This window comes from Rhipicephalus sanguineus, chromosome 8 (assembly GCF_013339695.2).
Source record: "Rhipicephalus sanguineus isolate Rsan-2018 chromosome 8, BIME_Rsan_1.4, whole genome shotgun sequence".
Classification (NCBI taxonomy): domain Eukaryota; kingdom Metazoa; phylum Arthropoda; class Arachnida; order Ixodida; family Ixodidae; genus Rhipicephalus; species Rhipicephalus sanguineus.
Genome location: NC_051183.1, coordinates 154,158,041 through 154,179,991, shown reverse-complemented (window position 1 = coordinate 154,179,991; position 21,951 = coordinate 154,158,041). Strand labels below are relative to the sequence as shown.

General features: G+C 46.9%; 1 protein-coding gene across 1 annotated transcript in view; it reads left to right on the top strand.

Moving 5' to 3' along the window:
• The window catches only part of LOC119402410 (BTB/POZ domain-containing protein 9), a 133,128-nt gene that overhangs the window by 55,548 nt on the left and 55,629 nt on the right, over nucleotides 1-21,951 (top strand). The window contains exons 6-7 of the mRNA XM_037669549.2: nucleotides 983-1,124; nucleotides 8,859-9,097. Coding sequence (XP_037525477.1) covers nucleotides 983-1,124; nucleotides 8,859-9,097 — 381 coding nt within the window. The remainder of the gene's footprint in view (nucleotides 1-982; nucleotides 1,125-8,858; nucleotides 9,098-21,951) is intronic.

Sequence of the window (21,951 nt, the reverse complement as noted above, 5' to 3'; positions counted from 1 at the left end):
CAAGCCAAGGAAAGTATAGGGGACGTTGTTTGTAGTAAATTTTGACATAAATGTGAAGAAATTAAAGTGGACGAAGAGACAACTTGCCAACAACAATGACCGAATCTGCAACCTTCAAATAACACATCCGATGCTGTACCGATTGAGCTACGGTGGCGGTCGTCCTCCCATTCGCTTTATCGGTTATATCTGTGCATTTAAACCTGGGAGTGTTAGTCTGCGCCACTCAAAGCCATGATTGCGAGTGTGGAACACTCTTCTTTTGCCTGCTGACGTCACGTAGCACATGATCTTGTTACGAGCTGGCAGCATTTCGGAATACAGTACATGCCAATGAGCGCTTGAGTAAGCACTGCTTCACCAGAATAATTCTTGCTTCATGGAATTTACTGTTTCAGAAAGTGAAGCCTTCTGACGTCCGTATTCTAGAACGTCCCTTCACTCAACGCTCCACCTGGACTTGAGAAAGTCGATGGGATCGCCGTCTCTTGGCAGAACAAGTCACTGCATATCAGTGATAATCTGCAGCAATTCTTGAGAAGTGTGCCTTCATTTGCCATCGAGCAGCGGCTCTGTGGTTAACTCGATCAAGTGAAGGACGAAATCCAAGTTGAGGCTTGTTTGAGAATATAGTTGTCCTTGCTCAATGATGACTTGAGATCCTGGGATCGTTAATCCTTAACTAGTGGATTTGTGTTCGAGCTTTATGTGACTTTGTGGCTATGCACAGTGATCAGTGGTGTTATAAGAGCAACTTTGAGGATTAACACTGATAATTCATATGGGCAGAAACTTGTTGATTTCATGCTTTCAGGTATGACTTGGCAATTGAGAAATGTCTGGCATGATAATGCCATAATGCCAGAAGCACAAAAAGTAGTTTGAACATTGTTACAACAGATTCCTCCAATAACTTTTCTACGGCACTCAGGTCCCTATCGCACGTCTGCATGTTGTTAGAAACACCTTCGGCCTGTTGCAGGTTCGTCTGCCGTTGCTGACGGTTCAGGAGCTCCTGAATGTGGTGCGCCCCACAGGTCTGGTGTGTCCCAACACTCTGCTGGATGCCATCAAGCTACGCACCGAGACCAGGGATGCTGACCGACCTTACCGAGGATGCCTGCGTCAGTGCTTTTCTCTCGCATGCCTCTGGCTCTGAGTTGGCTTGCTCACTTGCATCATTGTGCACGCTTCTTAAGGGGGGACGTGGCAATGAAAACTATCTTTGTTATTTATGGAGATAAAGGGATGAAATGTGGCATGCAGATGTTATTTGTTGTGCTGATGTCATAACCGAAATCGGTTTTGAGCTATGTGTTGTAGTTTTTGAGTTACAATACTTGATAGACTCTCGTTGTTATCCCAAAATTAATTAATTAATTAGGCATAAGTTATGCAAGATCTTTGCATAAGGATATTCACAAGGGCCTATTCTGTGCTGTAAAGCTATTGGTTTATTTTTTAATATTCAGATAAGCACACACAAAAATTTCTGAAATGTCCTGTACATATTGTCTTACTAACAACTTTTGCAAAAAGCCAATTATAAAAATCTGTATGACATGCAGACAAATATGGACAGCTTTACGGCACTCGCCAATGTCTCAGAATCTAAGTGCAGAAAATGGAATGGTTATGACATTATTCGTTGTGAAATGGCACAGCGATGACTGACAGCAAATGTTCAAGAAATTAAAGCTAAGAAAATTGAGCTCAAATCTAAGAAAATGGAACTCAGGAAGGGAGCTGGTTTTATATTTCATGGGAGAAATGCAGCTCTGTGGCTGTCTGGAGCTCCGATCTGTCCTCTTTATGATGATGCCAAGATGGTGGCACTGTGCCAACAGAAAGCTGCCAGATTTGCATTTTCTAAAACCCAATTTTCTCAGTTTTTGATGATGGCACACTCAGGGGTGGAAGCGCTGCGCCATTTGCGCCACGCTGCGCCAATCCGCTTCTGCTGCGCCATCCTGCTCCAAAACGCATTATTGCGCCGAAACTGCTCCCAAGCGGTCTTTGGTGTACGGCCTCCGCGATGGGCTCCAGTGCGCTTCCGGAACCGATCACCGAGGCTACGTTTGGTGCCTTTATGTGCCGCTGTCATCCGTGTCATGGCACGCCTATGCGAGCTTATATCATCATCACATCACTTGGCGCGCTCTCGTGACGTTGTAGCGAGCCTGTACAGGAGCTAGCTACAAGAAAGTGAGTTGTGCGGCCATATTTCGATTGTGACGCCGGTGGCAATGGAGTTTTCTGGTGCGCTGCGCGCACGAGGCGGTTGCGGTTATCGTGGCCTGGGATTGCAAACACGAACAAAAGTAACTTCGTTGACGCTTCATAATTGTCGAAAAGGTTCTATTTACTGCGAATACTTAAAGGGACACTAAAGGCAAATATTAAGTCGACGTTGATTGTTGAAATAGCGGTCCAGAAACCTCGTAGCGCTGCTTTTGTGCCAAGGAAGTGCTTATTTTGAAATAAAATCACGTTTTTAGTGGTCCGCATCGCGTTAGCGCGCTTCAAATCTCCCGCCTGAAAATACGACTCTCATACGTCACTGCTGCCGTGCCCAACGTTGCCCGCTTTTACTGCGCGGCCGCCGACACTAGTAGCAGCCGAGCGGAAGTAGCGGGACCCACAGTAGCAACAACGGCGCTGCGGCAAAGACTTGCTCAGATGGGCACATTCAAAGCCGTCACCAAGTTGCGGTTGGTCTCGTAATCCTCAGTACGAAAGTGCAGCGAGCACACACACAGAGGTTTTGACTGTTTAGCACACTGGCGCAATGGCATGACACTAGGTCACTTTGAGCGTAAGGGTTCATTCCGCGGCACCCAGTGAAAAGACACACCGGTTTCCTTGCTGCAGCGCTGGCGTTGTGCACCATTCGGGCATCCGGCAATATCACACGAATGCGGCATTTTGTCGAACTTCCTGTCAGAGCGACTTTCACGAGCACGCAAAACACGCACGGCAGTACGCGATCCCGAAACTACCACTGAGACGGGCGAGGCACAGCTCGGCGAAAACGGAACCTTTGAACCATGCGCGCCGTTCCCCATGGCAACGCCACGGAGGTTTTGTTTTCCATGAATCAAGCGGAAACGAACAAACAGCATTTTATTGCGTGTTTTGATGCTCGGAATGTTCTTTTTTTACTGCTGCTAGTTTGATTACTAGTGATTTATTGTAGGCCGACTTCCCTACGTCATCGGGATCACTTCGAAAATGTCCCACTCGTGGCGCTCATCATGTGATACATTTAGCTTAATTTCTCGGTAAGTAGGGCACTGCTGTTGATATTATTGCCGTTTTAGAAGTTGTCATACATTGGGCTTTCACTCTGACATAAATTGTTATTTGCCTTTAGTGTCCCTTTAATTTGATGTAAAACCATGAGGATAGTGCGAGCAGCCGCCGCGGACGTAAACGCGCGACCATTATTTAGAAACTTTGCATTAAGGAAACCGCTGTATAGCTGAGTGTGTAATGTGGATTTTGTGTCATAAGTCTTCATGAGAAAGAAAAAAAATGTTTTATCTGTTTGCGGTCAGTGAAGCCACTACCAACCGCGAAACCACTCACAGGGCCTCGGTCCGTGCAAGTCGGTTGGACCATTTCCGAAACTCATTTTTTTTAGTGAAAGCGTGCCTCTCCATGTGCAGAATTTGTTGCATTGCACACAAGCCCTTAGACGTTATAAATGCAGCATGTAAACGCGCTCGTGCAGGGACGAGCTTAGTATCGCTGGTGCGATCGGTCGTGTTCGATTTTGGCTCATCAGAACCTGCGCTTGGCTCGTGGTCGAGTACGCTGTAGCTCGTACCATCCGCAGCACTACATGACATGCCGCTCGCCGCCGTTGCTGCGTGTGGTTTGGCACATGAGGTGGCGAGTGAAGAAATATACAAAAAAAAAGAACAAGATAGACACTTGGAACGTTTATTACTGAAAAGACAAATGTCAGGTAGTACAAAAACAGAACCACGGGATACAAATTGTGCGATTGCGACGTCTAGTATCATCGCATCTCAAGTACCGTATTTGCGTGCATATAAGCGACACCAATAATAGACAAATCTTGGAAGGGAACTTGAAGGGAGAAGGTCGAACCGCATGGCGCAATTTTTGGCGCGATTTACGCGCGTTCGGAGGGACGCGCGTGTTTTTTGACGAACGCCTTCGCGAAATCGCGCTGTTGCGTACTGAACGGCTTGATTTCATGCGCGACTGACGCGTGGTCGGAGGGTCGCGCGCGTCCTTTTGACGAACGCCATCTCAAAATCGCGCTGCCGCGTCTTCCTCCTCGAAGTAGAAAAGAAAACGCCTCGCGCGGCACATCGCCCGCTCGTCCGACAAACGGAGTTTAGGGTGCAGACACGTGCTTCTTTGGTTTCTCCCAATGCCTCCAGACGGCGCTGACCTCCGCGCATTTCGAAGGAACTTTTTGAAGCCGGCGTAGGCTTTTGACGAAAATGTAGCAACCCGGCAAACGCGGTGCGAAAACACAGCTGGTGAAAAACGTTCATTATCTTTAATGTTTTTCATTTGTCAGTCTAGTCAAGTGTAGCTATTAAGAACATCGCTTATCTCATTTTCCTGAGTCATTGCTCTATCACTGCTGTGATGTTTTGATAACACGTACACGCGTGTGTGTGTGCGCGTATATATATATATATATATATATATATATATATATATATATATATATATATATATATATATATAATTTGTGTTAAGTGTGGTTGGTTCATCAGTATTAAATGTTTTCTAAAATCGTTGGAAATTCTTGTGTTTACCAGAAATAAAAAAGAACAATGATATTTGATCATAGAATTCTACTCCAAAACTAACTTGCATTGCTCCAAAACACACATTTTGGTGCTCCAAAGCTGCTCCAAAACAGCATTATTCCTGCTCCTTGAGCTGCTCCAAAACACTCAAGCCCGCTTCCACCCCTGCACACTAGTAAAATGCTTTTTTCTCAACTTCTATTGCTTATTTTGGTCTAATATTTCACCATGGTGTAAAAGATGGTCTCAGGATTGCAAGAAAAATTAAATTGAAAAACTGAACATTTTGTCAATATTTACCATTCCCATTGCCACGTCCCCCCTTAAAGGGCCAGTAAACAGGCTCAGACTTTTTTTTTTTTTTACACCTCCCAAACAAGCTCACTAATTGGCTCAGAAGGCCATGGCGATCACATTCTGGGACTGGAACGGGACGTCAACTTATTTTGTGAAGCCTGAGTACGGGCTAGTTGGTATTCCACTTCAAATTGGTGATTACAGCGCAAAAGAAGACACAGGACAAAAGAGCAACGAAGACGAGCACTGACTTCCAACTAAAGTTTTATTATAAAGAATAAGCAATTTATGAAAAATGGCACATGCGATAAAAGACACCCCCCTCCTAAACACGAAGCCAACATGAGCAAGCACTCTAAAACAACAAAGCAGGACCAGCTCTGTCAAGAAGAACAAGAGCGCATGTGTGGGTGCAAGTAAGCAAGTTCCTTGTCAGTTAAAGCTATCGAAGGCTTACTAACAGAGCCACCTTCAGCAATTGCTGCAGCTTCTATGATGAGTCGTGTATTCTCATTAGGATGCTTTGCTAGTATGGCCGTCTTTTTAAAGAACGGAATACAGCCACATTGTGTGCAGTGCACACCAAGAAAGTCCTCTCTTCCTCTCCTCACTTTGTTGCTGTGTTCCTGCAGTTGGATGTTCAGACATCTACCTGTCTGCCCTACATAGGACAGACCACAAGACAGAGGTGTCTTGTACACTACCCCTTTCGAACAAACAACGTACTTCCTGTTATGGTTAATACTACAAGGACTACGCGCCTTGGCAACAGGATTAGTCTACCACAAAGCTGTGAAAGTTTTCTAGGAGCTGAAAAGACTCTGTCTTCTTTTGCAAAAAGACTGTCCGGTGTCTTCTTTTGCACCGTAATCACAATTATTTTGTGAGGCAGTGGCAGTGTGAAGAGATGTAAATTCAATGTGGCAACGGGTGTAGGTCGCAATTGCAGGTGTGCACAGCGGCTCCCTTGGGGGTCGCCAGTCACAAATGGTCACTCAACCGATGCTTGTCGCAAGTTTAGGCGAGCGCTTAAGTGGGGCATTGTTTATGATTGAAGGAGGACTCTCAACAGTGCATTTAGAATTTCTAAACTCATCACTTTCAAACCTCTAATAACTACTACTGATCTTAAAAAATGCAAATGGTATTTGGGATTCATTTACACAAACACACATAAGCTGGAAAGAGTGCGATATGTTTTTAATAGTAGTTACGGTCCCTCATCAATTACAGTGAAACCTCGGTGATACGAATCTCTCGGGGTCACCAAAAATATTCGTGTCATCCAAAATTTGTATCAACAAAAAACACGGAAAAAGAAAGCTGGCGCATGTTTTCATTTATTGTTTCTCAGGGACGCAGCAACGTCATGGACAGTTCGTCATGAAACGTTTTTAGATGTCAACGATCATGCTTGTACTCGTAAATATGGGGTGCGTGCGCACGTGTGTAATTAGTTAACCAGGTGTGCTGTGACCTGTGACAGCTGGTAGCCACTTCCAAATCTTAGTACGTTTTTTTTTGCATGGCATCAGAGTGGTGCGGCGAAAATGACTTATGGAGCGCTTTGCACACGATTAAACGCCAGAAAAATTTAGGAGCACTGCCCTTTGTTGTTATTACTTTCTTATCGCGGCCGTGTTTTGAATGTTTTTCGGGAGATTTACGGCCGTGCCCGCACGATCAGGAGGTTTGCTCAAAATTCTGGAATCTCCTGTGGAAATCGAAGAGTTGGCAGGTGTGCGCGTCCCCGACGGTCGTGCATGTTGACGCTGCTAGGGCTAGCTTCTTCGCGAAGACATGGCTTGCATCTACGTGTCAGGCACGTGTAAACAAAGTACAATGACGCTATCTCGAGCACAGCAGCATGCGTCGACGCGTTAGAGAGCGCTACGTCAGCATTATCTGTAATCTAAACGCGAAGGTACTACATGAAGGCGCACTGAGGCCTCCAAGATTCGCACCGTATCGCACGCAGTCTCGGATGTCCCAGAGGTTACGATGCGCCACTGATGGCCTGTTCTGACAAACTCACGCGCGTAATTGCCTTGTCTTCTGCGACAGCACGGGCAGCATCTGTTTGTACCTGCGTGGTAGCGTACGTTCGTATCAAACGTCACCGCGTGAAAATCGGTTCGTAACAACCGTACTCCATTACATAGCAGGCTAATGGGCCTTGGCCGGGACCGCAGAAAAATTCGTATCACCCTGAAATTCGTGCGAGCCGTGATCGTATCACCGAGCTTCTACTGTACTCAGTTGCTTAGCCTAAAATGTATAGCTGTAAGAAATAAAATTGCTCGCCTTAAGTTCATGTTTAAAATTGTTAAGGGCAAGTTAAAAAGCCTAACATGCAACTATTATTTCATTTTCTTCTGGTCATGCTACAAGGCAACGATGTCGTTTTGCATTATAGTAGTTCTATTTCAGTCTAAAAACAATGTTCTTAAATATTCTTTGTTCCCCCAACTGTAACAGAGGGGAATGACCTCTATGTACCCGTAGTTGCGGAAGTCGACATTGACCAATTTCAGGCTCTTTTTGAAATGTAACTCTGTTGTTGTTGTTGTTTGCATCACCAAAGGCTTGTCTGTGTGCTGCTTTACAATGTAAAATATTGATATTTCATGAACATTCTTGAAACAGCGCAACGACGACGAGGACAAAGAGAAAGGAACCACAAACAACCTCGTCTTCATCCTCGTCATCGTTGCGCTGTTTCAAGAATGTTCAAGTACTGTCGCCAACTAGCCCAGCTTTCAATCCTTCTACTTGATATTTCATGTTGGTACTATTGACTGTTGTATTACTTTATATAGATGGCTTGCATGTGACGTCATGGAGGCAGCTTCTGAAAGGAACTGGGACTCCAAGATGGCGGCTTTGATGACAAACAAATTGCATCTATGTGAAAACGACGCGGCAGGAACGCCCCTGTTCGTGAATAATGAAAGAACCTGCATGTGATGTTTTGATAACATTAACGTGACATCAGAAACGTCGCGTCCCCACATGCTGGTGCTCCATCACGGCACTTTCAGTGGTGTCAGTGCAAGCCATCTGTTGCGTGTATTTATGACATGTGTTAAAGGTTCTCTATACCATCCAGAGGTTGAAATTTAATTGTGGTTTTGCAGTTGTGCACGAGTCTTCAACAAACACGCAGCCGTGAGAATTTTTTAAACCGTGCCGTAATAGTGGAGTTACACGTTTGATGATCTGAAAGAGGCCCTTGCTCGTTTCGCCCTTTCCTTCACTAAGCTCCATTCATTCGCTCGTCTCTCCTCCTGGGCCAGTGCTCCTCCTTGCCATGTGAGGAGGAAGAGCGGTGAGCACGCTTTTTAGTGCAAACAAACAGGTTCTTTTTCGTGTTTCACTTTTTTAGTTCACAAACGAACAAGGACGAAAAGCGACGTGGACACAGCACCGTGTCCGTGTCGCTTTTCGTCCTTGTTCATTTGTGCGCTAAAAAAGTGAAACATGAGTTACCAACATGCCCAAACATATGCTACTTGGATGGAGGCTTAGAGGAGAAGGGATTGTTTTTTGGAATTTGTGAGTGTGTCTGCGGCTTGTAGCGCTGCCGCATATGGCATTGTTCATCGTGATGGCATTCTGAACTCGATGTGCCCGCTTACTCGAAATGTTTACAAGTTATCAGAGGGGGCCGAGGGGCCCTTTAACAGATCTCGTTATACGCTTTGTACCGCCCTGCTAGAGCCCCTATCTTTGGGGTCGCGAATGAATGAAATTCTCCGCGTGCAGTGCCCGGTGAGAACGTGGCCACGCAGCTGCACGGGGCTCAGGTGATGCAGGGCGAGATGCGGTCGGCCCTGCTGGATGGGGACACGCAGGCGTACGACATGGAGCGTGGCTTCACCCGACACCCTATTGACGAGGGACAGCAGGGCATCCTGGTGCGCCTGGGGGCACCCTGCATCCTCAACCACCTGCGGCTGCTGCTGTGGGACAAGGACAACCGGGCATACTCCTACTACATCGAGGCAAGCCCCACTGAGTGCTGACTGGTGTACAGTCGAACCCGTTTATAACGAACTCGAAAGTGTCGCGAAAAGTGGTGGTTATATCAGTAGTTCGTTGTATATGGACTCGCCCTTAAAAACGTGCGCTCAACGGCCAAGCCGTTTTTTTTCTTTGTGCACTTTTATTAAAGTGCTAACAACCCCTTCGGTGACAAGCTAAGCCTTTTCGCGTCGTGAAGCGATGCCCGCTGCGTGCTCACATGTGAATTAACCGCCTTACCGTCGCGGTACCGAAGCGCTCTTCGGTACTGCGACGTGGAGCCGATCATCCCTAGCTGGTTGCGTGCAGCGCGTCGCCTATTCGGGTCGCGGAGTCACTGCCGGGCCGCTTGCTGTATGCCGTATGCGCGCGTTTGTACGTTCTTCGTGCTTGCTTCACTTCGGACCGTGCACGGGTGTGGCGACTAGCCTCTTCGTTCAGCGCGGCGAAAACAAGCATTTTCCAAGCACCGCGCACTCTACGTTTCCACGATGCTCTCGCGGCCCTGCACGACGCGATGCGCGGCGCACTTCAGTTGTCACCTAGTCAAACACGCAGTATAAGCTCGCTGTCAGTGCATCGACGTTTTTCGGTGCCCGCACCGCTCAACAACAGCGAGCTACTTTCGTTTCTACAAAGCGACGCGCACTTTAAAGCGGTCTCGCACAACGCGACGGCGGTGAACTTGCGAACGGCAGCATGGCTAACCATGGCGCGCTCGTACCGCCGTCAATCCGCAGTGTACGGCGTACGCCACATGCGCAGCCGAGCAGATATCTACAGATGACTGTGATAAGGTTGTCGGTTATAAGGCATAATGGCATGTTCATCGACGGTCGCCACCTCGCCTTCGCTCTTTTCTGATGCTTATCCGCGAAGGCATCGCCGCAATCGCGCGGAAGTCGTAATCACCGATCGACCGGTCTCTGCCGTTACCGAAAAGACGGACGACTTTTCGCGGCACATTGTGGTGTCGACGAGTTTAGGGACGCAGTGAACCTTTTTGCGATGGAAAGTTATCGCGGTTATCACTTCTTGCATTTATGCCTTCTTGCGTCACAAGGCATTGTTTGGTTCATCGCAGGTGGTCGTGTCAGGAAAGGTTACTGTGCGAAAGCTGACCGGAAGGCTTCATGCTGCCTACTATGTTTTTTTTTTCCCTCACTGCCATTCTACCACTGAAGAAACGCCTGGAAAGTGAGCGACGTCGCTCGCAGCGTCCGAAATCTGCGGGCGGTGCTTGCTGATCTGGGTATCTTAGTCGCGAGTAAACTGGAGCGGGGCACGCGCGAGCGCGCGCCCCTGTCATGCTTTAGAAGGCATGTTTTAACTTTTTTTCGCTTCGTATGCGCCCTATTTTTACCGCGACCGTGTCTGAAGCGTTCGTTGTAAAAGTAGGAGGCTTTGAAAATGTTCGCTATATCTGGACGCAGCTTCAATGGTTAGCATAGGAAAATCGTAAGTGCACCCAAATATGGTCGTTATAACCGATAGATCGTTTTATGTGGGATCGTTATAAGTGGGTTCGACTGTACCAATTTTATGGTAGGAGTGAGAAATGCCAGAGAAATGATGGAAGCGTATCACATTAGCATGATAGGGAGCAACTCTATCCGTGATATGTCTGCTGTACTGTCATGTGCATAATATCATGTTCACCAAACGAACCACTCACTCTTCACTTAATCTCGTGAACTTACGCATCGAAAAGTTTCGCACACCACACAAATGAAAGAGCTGCAGTCTAAAATAGCATGAAAGCAAGGTAACAGCCTGAATTACAGCACGTACATTTATGGTGGCCATGTTTTGTTTCGTGACATTGCGCACCGAATCGAAGCAAAAAGACCCATTACGTGTCATAAATTTTGGTTGACACAATGCAGTGGCTCAATCAAATTCTTGCTAGTCAGCTTTATTATGCAAAGTCCGCATAATTTCATGAAGCTGATGATGGTGCAGCTGGCAAGTGGGAGCAGCTTGAAAAAATATTGCTCAGCTGCTTAAAACTTGTTACAGCAGTTCTCTTACCAAAAAAGCTAACTTGTGGTAAATGCAGCTGGAAATTGTGATTGCTTTCGCTGGGAATCTCTTCTATTCTTCGCAAGGCCAGAGTAACTTCTTGAACCAGGATCATAGGATGATGAAGAGTGAACTCTGCAATATCCGCAAAGAAGCAGTGATGTCTTTTTTTCTCACTGATAGAGATTGCCTGCTACTTGTCACTGACATCCGTTTCCTCAGCGGTTGCGATCGCTTGCGAGATAACTCGGAGCTTGTTGCATTTACTGCTTTGCTGCTGGCACATCTAAGGCTGCTCATGCTTGTAACTTGACAAGAGGCAATGACACCAAATGGGGTGCACGGTGCAGCATGTGAAACTACGCTGCAGCAGGACGGTTAAATAGTGTGTTCCCATGTGCCTTGCATCCGCTTCTCCCTCTCCCACTCCGAAACAGGGGAGACCACTGAGGTGCACCGTTATCAGAATTTTCAGTTTATTGCCTGTGATTCCGTCGTGATAGCAGTGAAACATTGTTATATCGCAGTTTCAGTCAAACACGTTTTACTGAGGAAAAAAATATGTGGTGTTTGATGGGCGTTATGTGATAAAAAGTGAAATAATTTGCTATTGGCCTCGAGGCCCACCACTGGAAACGCCGGCGCCACCGTCGGCGTGACGTGCTTGGCAGGATCACGTGGTCTCAGCGGCCACGTCGGCTGCTTCTGGAGCGCTGCCGCGTGCTTTGAAAATGAGTTTCAAGTACCACATGCGCTGCGGTCTGTTCAAATATGGAAGTTTTCTCGCATTTTCTGCTCAATTGAAACCATTGTAATAGAGTGGCTGCCTCCGAAGGCGACGAACATGGGGCTCTACCGCTCGGTGTCGCAGTGCCGAGCTTACGCAACGGAGCCCAGTGTCAGCCTGCACCGGTAACCGCGGGACAAGAAACTGCGTGAAGCATGGGTTGTAAAGCTAGGAACCGGCAAGTAGCCATCGGTTGCGAGTCTTGTGTGCAACAAGCACTTCCGCGACGAAGACTTTCGTTACTGCGTCGGGCCTGCGATGTTCGGTGAGTTGCAGACAGTGTGCACTGAGACGATGGCTCGCGTGCGCTTGCTGCCGGCAAATGATGCTTATCTGCCACAGGATGGAAAAGGCGCCACCTCTTACCACGTGCGATACCATCTCAGAACACTCCCGTGCAGCCTCTTGATCGTCCGCCATGTGCTCAGCATCCACAAAATCGGCTGCAGATGCTCAAGTCATTGTTTAGATACATTAAATTAAAAAACCCACAGGGTGCCTTATGCACTCGCCGAATATGACTGGAACGCAAAATCCATCTTCTTCTTCTTGTCAGTCGATGTATTGATTCTCCCGTGCCCCCCTCCAAAAGCGTTCTGCACCTAACGCGGTTTTGCACGGCCTCCGTGACCGATCACGGAGGCGATGCAAAGCGATCATGACGTGTGAATGCGTCATCATGTGACGTCACGTTATGTGACGTCATAATGACTCTACATATTTTGGCGATCTGTGACGTCATGATGACGTCATATGATAACGTCATCACCGATCACGGAGGCAGTGCAAAGGGACCATGTCGTGTGAATACGTCATCGTGTGACATCACGTTATGCACGTCATGGTGATGTCTTAATGAAGTTACAAATTTAGGAGGTCTGTGACGTCATGACGACGTGATACGGTGATCTCATCACGTGACAATTATTTTTTGCGTCACTCGTCTTGACGCCACGACGGTCAATCTCCCCGTTTGAAGAGGCATCTGGCTTTCGCCTTCATAAGCTACGCGACATTTGCTGGTGGACGTACATAGCGAAAGAGTCAAATGCTGCGGCTCTGTGCTGAATTTCTGTTGGCAGTAACATTCTTTCAGTCAAGCTTGCGTTCCCCTGACGCAAACACTGCCCCAAATTTATTTGTGTCACTCTCAAACTAACGTTGGGCCTCTCCACCCCCATGTATTTTCTTGGAGCCTCATTTATTTACGTGGGAAAGATGCCACCCTGTTGGCGTTAAACACGGCACTGCTGCCAAAACTGCTGGGGTACTCGTCAAATATTTACTATCTTGTTTTGCAGCTGCTGGTTACTGCAATAACTTCTATTTTATTCACCGCTATTTCAAGTTCACGTGGGTGCTAGTTCACAGCCGACGTTTGCAGAACAGGTCCGGCAAACGTTACTGGGGTATTTTCTTTCTTTTCCTAGACGTTTCATGCTACTACCATGCTCGGTCTCGTAGACTACTTCTCCTTCCACCAGCAATCTCGAAGTGGTGAAGCTTTGGTCTATGAATTTGTTGATGACAGAGAGCGGCAATTAAGTTCACTTGAATGCAAATGGAACGATAATTAAGAAGCATTAAAAAAAAGGCGTCGCGTTTGCTCACATTTTGTGTGAGCACCAAACGAAACGAATGCACTGAAGAAACAGAAGCAGCGGGGTTTGCCCGCCGAGAAGGCCGATCAATACGCAGTGCGAGACAACTTGTCAAATGACATTGAAACGTACACGAATTTAGGCAAAAAAAAAATACTGAATCATCGGGACGGCACATCACAAAGTCGCCATGCGCACCGATGCCGTAGTTGTAATGAAATTGTTTTCGAACTGCTCTGATAGCGTCCGTGCAACAGTAGTTGTTTGTGTACTCACAAATTCTCATATTTTGCGGCCTAAAGTTCACAGCGCGGTGCCAGAACGCGCTCGTAGCAAAAGCGAAACCATCAGTACGAGCATACATGCAGGCGCTCATACATGCAGAGCCGCCGGTAGTCGTCGTGAACCCGTACGATCGCTGACTTGAGGCTTCTTTCTGTTATGCTCCGTTTGGTTATACGGACAGTCTACTCTGACAAGATATTTCACATATTTTGCACTCAGCGAGTGACTACCTTTCACGCAAGGAGCCGGTTCAGGGGTCTCCAACGCGGTGACCGCGTGAAGCGGGTGCTCGGTTTTCTGCAGAGAGACAGACTGTAGACTATCTTGTGCTTTCTGATCGTCGAAAATTATTCTTTTGACAGGAAAAAACATATTTCTTTTCGAAAGTACCTGCAGAAATGTCCCGGAGGGCTTCCGCGAGGTGATTTTGTAGAGCGCCGACAGCAAAACCTATGGGGCGTGCGCCGGCGGCATCCTGCCTAGCACGCAATCGAGGCACGTCCGATAGAGGGCGACTCCGTAACTCCTCGCCGCCAATATCAAGGATTTCGTTATGTTGAAGTTTGCTATATCGACATGTTTTTAATTTTTAGTACATTTTTATGAAACTTTCGCAGCTTATATATTTTTATGCGCTGGTTTCAGATACGCAATAATTGTTCTAATACACCTTGTAGCCTTTTTTAAAATATTACATAGTGTGAAGCAAAACGGAAAGGTGAGCTACTTGGTTCTGGTTCATACTGGTATACTAGAGGGACCCTGCAGCACTTTTCCAAGTAATCATCGAATGGCTTCATTAAAAGAGCCTCACGAATCGACTTCCACAAAAATTTTTAGAATCCATCAAGTACGAGCGGAGTTACAGAGATTCGCTGTACGCTAGAACACTGCGTGGGCTTGGGCCTACCTGAAAACCTGGGCCTGGACCGTGGGCAGGGTCGGGTTCGGGTATGAAGCTCCAAGCTGAGGGTTGGGGCTGAGTTTGAGGTGGCAGGCTCGGGTCAGGCCGGGCTTGGACTTTGCTCAGCTCTTAAAGGGACACTAAAGTGAAACAGTGAATTGGTTTAGACTGATAAAGTGTCGGCAGGATAACCGGTGGTCGGCACGTCGGCAGGATAACCGGTGGTCATTAAGGGTAACTGACTGGATTCCAAGAGATGGCAAACGCGTGAGAGGGAGACAGAAAATTAGGTGGGTAGATGAGATTAAGAAGTTTGCAGGTATTACGTGGCAGCAGAAAGCACAGGACCGGGTTGATTGGCGGAACATGGGAGAGGCCTTTGCCCTGCAGTGGGCGTAGACAGGCTGATGATGATGATGATGATGATAAAGTGTACTCTGAGAACTCTCAGAACTCAAATGTCATTAATTTCGCCATCATAAGTTTATTAATAGAGGAGAAAATAAAGGTCAAAGTTGTACTTTTAAATTTCGTGCCGAAATCTCCGTGCGTGATGTCACGGATTTCAAACTGTATTTGTCATACAGTGGAACTTCGATTATACGACTTTCAGGGGACCACACAAAATCGTCGTATAATCCGGGCGTCGTATAATCGAAAAACCGAGAATATAGGCAGTGACGGTCATTGTTGCCCCACAACAGCGGGCACATAATGCCTAAGAAAGTCCGCGGCACAAACCTACGCTGCTCCGAGGAACGTAGATTAAATTAATTGAAAAAATGACAACCACGCATTTTAATGGAGGTGTGAACGAACCTTTATTTCTCACCTTTTAAAAAAATCTGTGATTTTCGTCTGAGAGTTTGCCCAGCCACGACGCATCAGCTTTCTTTCGATAGCTGCAACATCTGGCAGCAGTTGGTTCATGACTTCTGAAGGAAAAAATTGTAGCGCAAAGCAACACACGGACAGACAGAGAGGACGGGACTGGCGCTAGCATGACTAGCAGCAAACCGCCGATTGTGGTCGACATAGCACAACACGTCCGCGTAAGTCGGAACAGACGTGCTAGCCTCTGCAGCGTCATCCATCTCTTCCTCGTCGGAAGTTCCCGCAGTGTCGGGACGCACAGTTTCGATAATGTCATCCAGCGACACTGCACTGCACACTGCAACGTCGTCGTCGGCACCAACATAGTCCGCGAAAGATCCAGGCAGCTCCAGGCTGCCGAACTCTGGTTCGTCGTCAACAGGCACTGCAGCTTCACTGGTAGAACAAGCACCACTTCTATTAAAGCCGCAGTGCCTGAAGGAGTTGGCGATGGTTTCTGGCGTGACTGCGTCCCATGACTAGCATTGCATCAAGCACAGAAAGCTTCTTATCCAACTGCTTGCATTCCATGCCCGCCTGCCGACGCTGCACCAGAAACATCCGATATTTCTGTTTCATGCACTTGACGCCAGCGTCAAGTGGCTGCAGCTGGCTAGTGCAATTGGGGGGCAGAAATGCAACTTTCACATTTCTCAAATGCGATGTATCTGATGGATGGCATGGCGCATTGTCAAGCAGAAAAAGAATCTTTCTGTTCTTAGCCCCCATTTTGGAGTCCAGCTGCTGCAGATATGTAGAAAACATAGCAGCCGTCATCCAGGCTTTCCGGTTGAACGTGTACTGGCACGGCAACCTTTTCAAATTCTTGAAGCATCGCGGCTTCTCAAACTTGCCGATCACGAGGGCAGGAAGCTTTTAAGAGCCGTCCTCATTAGCGCAAAGCAATACGGTAAGACGCTCTTTGCTTCGCTTACCCCCGTGACAGCTCTCTCCTTTGAATGCCAGTGTCTGTTATGGCTGCATATTATAAAATAATCCAGTTTCGTCCGCGTTGAACATGTCGGACGGCTTGTATTCCCGTATCAATTCCGGCAGCAATGCAGTCCACTTTTCTACAGTGTCGGAGCTGACTGACGCGCTCTCTCCACTGCAACGGCTGTACACAACTCCACTGTGTTTTTTAAAGCGATCCAACCAGCCATTGGAGGCTTTAAAGTCGTCAATGCCGCAGCGCAATGCAACTGTCTCAGTCTTCTCCTTCAAAATTGCGCCATCCACGGCAATTCCTGAACTGCGGGCCTGACGCAACCACTCAACGAGGGCCTTCTCCATGGCAGCATATTTGACATCTTTCGCAGCCTTCCCGTTCAGGCCGAACTTTGCCGCATTTAGCAGGATGCTGTCCTTCTTCGCGAGGATCGTTTTCAGCGACGACTCTGGAATGTTCAGGTCGCGGGCAATGCTGGCCTTTGTTGCTCCGTTACACTTCTCCGCCTCCTCGATTATGCGAAGCTTTTCTCCGAGCGTCAGCGGTTTTCGGATCCGCGACATTGCGAGACGCAGCACTCGCAACCAAGAATTCGAAAGCTTCCTCGCACACCAGTGTCCGAACACAGAAAATTTTGCACGTGGACACAGCAGCTGCGGCGCAGCACAACCAACCGATGAGGCAAACACATGAAGGAATGGCTGAATGGCAGGCAGCACGGCAGTAGGCCTATTCAATTTGCAAGCTTCGACCAATCGCGAGCGGCTAAAACGCCCCAGCCCTCTGGTAGCTAGACAGCAGCTAGTTCCGGTTCCCGCGGCTGTCGCAAACGTAGGCTCAACAATCGCCATTCAACACGTCCGGTACAGCTACACGAAATCTAGTGAAAGTTATCGCATATACTAGAAAGCGAGCTCAAAATTATCTGCCATGTTATCTGCTTACAACGGTCACTACAAAACCACCCAAAAGAAAGAAAAAAAAAAGGTGGCAACGGAAGTGCGCAGTGCAATGCGACAAAACGAATGCGCTCCGGCTGGCTCCGGCCAACGTTGGCTCTGGCTAGCTATGGCTGACCGCGTGTCGAAAAATTGAAGAGGCCCTGTGGTGGCAGCGCGGATACGAACTCCGTTCCTCGGTTTCCCGACTTTTTTCGTCCGGCCGCCTGGCCGCAGTGTGTTTGCGTGCCAGCCTGCGTCATCGTAGGTCTTTTTTTTTTCTCGGACAGTCCAGCGAAGCGTCATATGAGGCGGGGCCGGCGTAAAATTGCGTCGTACAATTGAGGTTTTTAATACATTATTTCTATGGGGGTTTTGCCGGGACCAAGCCAATTCGTCGTAAAACGCGGGTCGTCGCAGGACCGGGGGACGTATAATCGAAGTTCCACTGTACTTTGGAGGCATTGGCTCAACGAAATTTCCTGAAACTTGGTATTTTAAGACTACAGTCCCCTCAGCCCCTCAGAGGTCAATGTACTTCATTTTTACCGTTTAGGAACTACGTAGGCCCCTGTAGGCACCGTCAGAACCTATGATGTCACGGCATTTGCTGCGTGAATTTCAAGGTGGCATCACCACCAGCATTTTCTTTTTTCTCATTTTCTCGCTTACCAAGAGTTGTCGCGGCGAGCGTGGTGATTTCGCAATTATAAAATAGTAATTTACTCATAACAGAAAAATCGTTTTTCTCTTTAGTGTCCCTTTAAGTATTTCCGTATATGTTGTGCATGCTTATATGTTCCACATTTTATCTTGAAAAAACGCATTTTTTTAATGTGGAGCAAGCTATTTGGGGAAGTTTTATGAGGGACAAGTACCGTGAAAACCTCCGTATAGTCCGTGGTATTTTTCCGGATTTCATGTTGCCCAATTTCTGCCTCGTACTATATGCGGATTCCAAAAATTTTCAGCCGGAATTTACAGTTTCGGTTTCGGCATTGTGTGGTGCTATCATCGTCATCAGGCTTATCTAACAGTCGCCATTGCAACCATTTAGTGCACTTCACGACAGCCACAATTTTATGCCATGTAAGGATCGTGAAAGCAGTATTCAACTGCTTTTAAAAGAAAGGTGATCTTGGCTGCCGAAACCATCAGCAACTGTGCTGCGGAGCGGCAGTTCGGCGTGAATGAGCGAAGCATTCGCGGTTGGAGGAAACTGAAAGAAGCCCTCTTTGTGTGCAGCGGTATAAGAAGTTTCTGCGGGCCAAAAAATGGACCATTTATCGACGTTGAACGGCAATTGATAGGCTTCGTTTGGGAGCAACGAAGCATCGCTGGGGCTCCCATCGATATTTGTGCTCAACGCGTTTCAGTGTCACCTCCGTGAAGCGACTGCTGCATGACTCCCATGCCGATCTCGTCGTCATCCCAAGAGGGATGGCATCTCAGCTGCAGCTGCTCTGCCTAAATAAACCATTTAAGGACCACATCAAGCACCTGTATATAGAGTAGGTGAGGTTCGGAGAGCTGTTTCTGCCAACCGGAACCCTGCCTGGACGGCTGGCACGAGCCTCGCCAGTGATACTGTGCACATGGATTACCATGGCTTCGGCCTGCATTCCCGAAGTGCTTGTTCATTGTGCCTTCAAAAAATGCTTGATTTCAAACGCTCGTGCTGAGGATGAGGTGCTGGGGAGTACATCTCTGACAAGGGAATTTCGGAATGAAGTGCGCCAGACGACGATGATTAAGTGTGTGAATAAATGTATCCATTTTCTGTTTTCCTCTGGTTGTATTTGGGTGAAAAAATTTTTTTCTCACGCTTGCTATCCCCCAAATGCACCTTGGACTATATGCGGGTCCGAGCTAGTATACGCGGCTTTTTACGGTACTAAACTCCTTTTGCTTCTTGCATATTGGGCTACTTGTTTTATGTGAAATGGGCAGGCTAAAAGCAAATACATAGACCAGGCACTTATATAGTTAGCATCTCATTATTCTGTGTTTTATTTACATTTGGCATAATTTAAATACAAAATGTAATATTTTAATCGCAGTAATAAATGTAATATATAATAAATTTATACCTATAACTCAGCGTCACAAGAGTGATCATGGAGCTCCAGAATGGGGAAACATTCTTCAAAGTTCCAGCCGTCCACTAAAAAAAAGCGTCTAAACGGAGTCATGTTGAACAGAATCACTGTAGGGAAAATTCTTTTTCTGTGGCTCTGTCATGGCTTCGAGTGGTCATGTGATGCAATATGGACGTGCAGGGCCTGCTCTGTGTGCCCACATTTTTAATGTGTGAGCTTTTGTCCTATTGCGCTATATGGTGCGAGAGCTACATGATATATAGTTGCAACATCGTAGCACTGTGCAAGAATAGTGTACGTCCATTAAACATGGCATGGGGCAAAGTACATTCGCTTGACCAAATATCTGGCTTCAAAAAAAGACAAGTCGACAACTGCCACTTCCGTGCACGGAGACCCAGCCAGTAAGGGTTGGGAAGCTTATACGTGACTTTGTCTCCAAACTGGAACAAACCCTGAAAATAGATCGAAATCCCTTCATCCACCTTCTGCCAGTCAAACACGCGTAGTCCAATGGCCATCTTCTACTGCAGGGGTCTCAAACTCTCCTCAACTAAAGGGCTGCATTCACGAAAATTTACTCCCGCGAGGGCCAGAACCGTGATGCAGGCAGGAGCAGGGGGGTACAACATGTTGGCATAAAAGCTCGTTAATTTGGACTTCATGGGACCAACAAACTGTCCGAATTAACAGAATGCCGAATTATCGAAAGTACTATCAAGAAAACAATAATCAAACCTTTTATTTTCTTGACAAATACGTAAATACAGCACTTATTTTGCATAAGAGCAGTGTAAGTTGCAATTCTCGTCATTCGCAACTTCACAGTGTGACCACAGTGACTGCAGCTCAAGATTCCCTTTGTCTAAGCCGAAATGTGCTCTGAACCCATGCTTTATTACGTACCAACAACGCGATTGTGGATAGCGATTACGCCTTTCAGAAAGCCTGCGGCTGTTACGGCCGTCTGTGAACGCAGTTCTCGCTCTTTCGCGTCGCACGTTTGCGATACTTCGCGCTCGGCATGCTTTGAGGATCGTCCAAAATAACCAGGTTGCGGCCAAATAAGACCAAATTAACGCGAGTTTCATGCCGTTAAACAGCGCATATGCTAGCCAGGACCAGAGAACATGTTTGAATTATCTGATTTTCCTAAATAACGGGTGTTGAATTAATGAGCGTTTACTGTAGTTCCTTTATTTTTCATCAAGAAGATGAGGGAGGCTTGAGAAAAAGCTGAGAAGCAGCTTGACTAGCTCTGGCTCCCCAAATGTACACTTTGGCACATTTATGGCAAACTGTGCTGCACATAATGATGAATCAAAAAGAGAATTATACCGAAAGAAGTTAATAAACAGTGTAAATAAACATGGCAATTAAACAGCAAGAAAATAAAAGGATGGAAAAACAGCACTATCAACCACAAACACTATCAACCACATTTTCATTTGAAATATAAATTAACAAGAACACATCGCAACGCATTACATTACAAAAAAGCACACTCGCAGCTAGAGAGTCCTGTGTCAAACTTCAACATGTGATAACTTCAATAATATTGATAACTATCTCCAAAATGATTAAAATCTGGATGCCGATCTTGAAATACAGTAAGACCTCGTTAATTCAAAGTCACTGGGACTGTGAAAAATCTTCTAATTAAGCGGGTTTTCGAATGAACGAAACATACAAAAAGTAGGATGCAAGGAACTTTGAATTACTGAAAGTTATCAAAGGTGATCGTTTGCTTTGCTTGCTAGTTTGCGGCTTCAAGGGTTATGTTTTCCAGCAGTACCCAGTTTCAATTTTGCCGCTAAACCGGGGAAACGGCGGGCCTCACTGCTGCCAGCGGTAAAAAAAAAATTTTTTAAAAAACAGTCTCGTGGTCAACTGATATGCACGCCTGCGAAAAAGACGATGTGCTTCACTGCGACACACTGGTGACACGCGGGCAGCATGTCACCTGCTCCTCGCAACGTCAGCAGCGAGGAGCAGGCGTGTTATAATGCGATCATTCGCCCATTATTTCTGGTAAAATAAAGAATTTAATAGAGGCCAGTGTGAAGGAATTCGCGATGTGTTTTTCAAACTGAGTTTTCAAAGTAGGCGTTTTCGAAGCAGGCAAGCACTCCACCAGCAGTGCACGTGCGCAAATTGCCGGAGCAACCACGAATCAGAGGTTCGCATACATCGCGAATTCCGTCAGACCGTCCTTTATTAATTTCTTTATTTTCCCAGAAAGAATGGGTAAAGCATGACAATCTGACGTTGTGAGAAACATGCGGCATGATGCCCATGTGTCACCACTGTGGTGCAGTGAAGCACATCTTCTTTTCCGCAGGTGCACATTTCAATTGACCACGAGACTGCTTTTTTT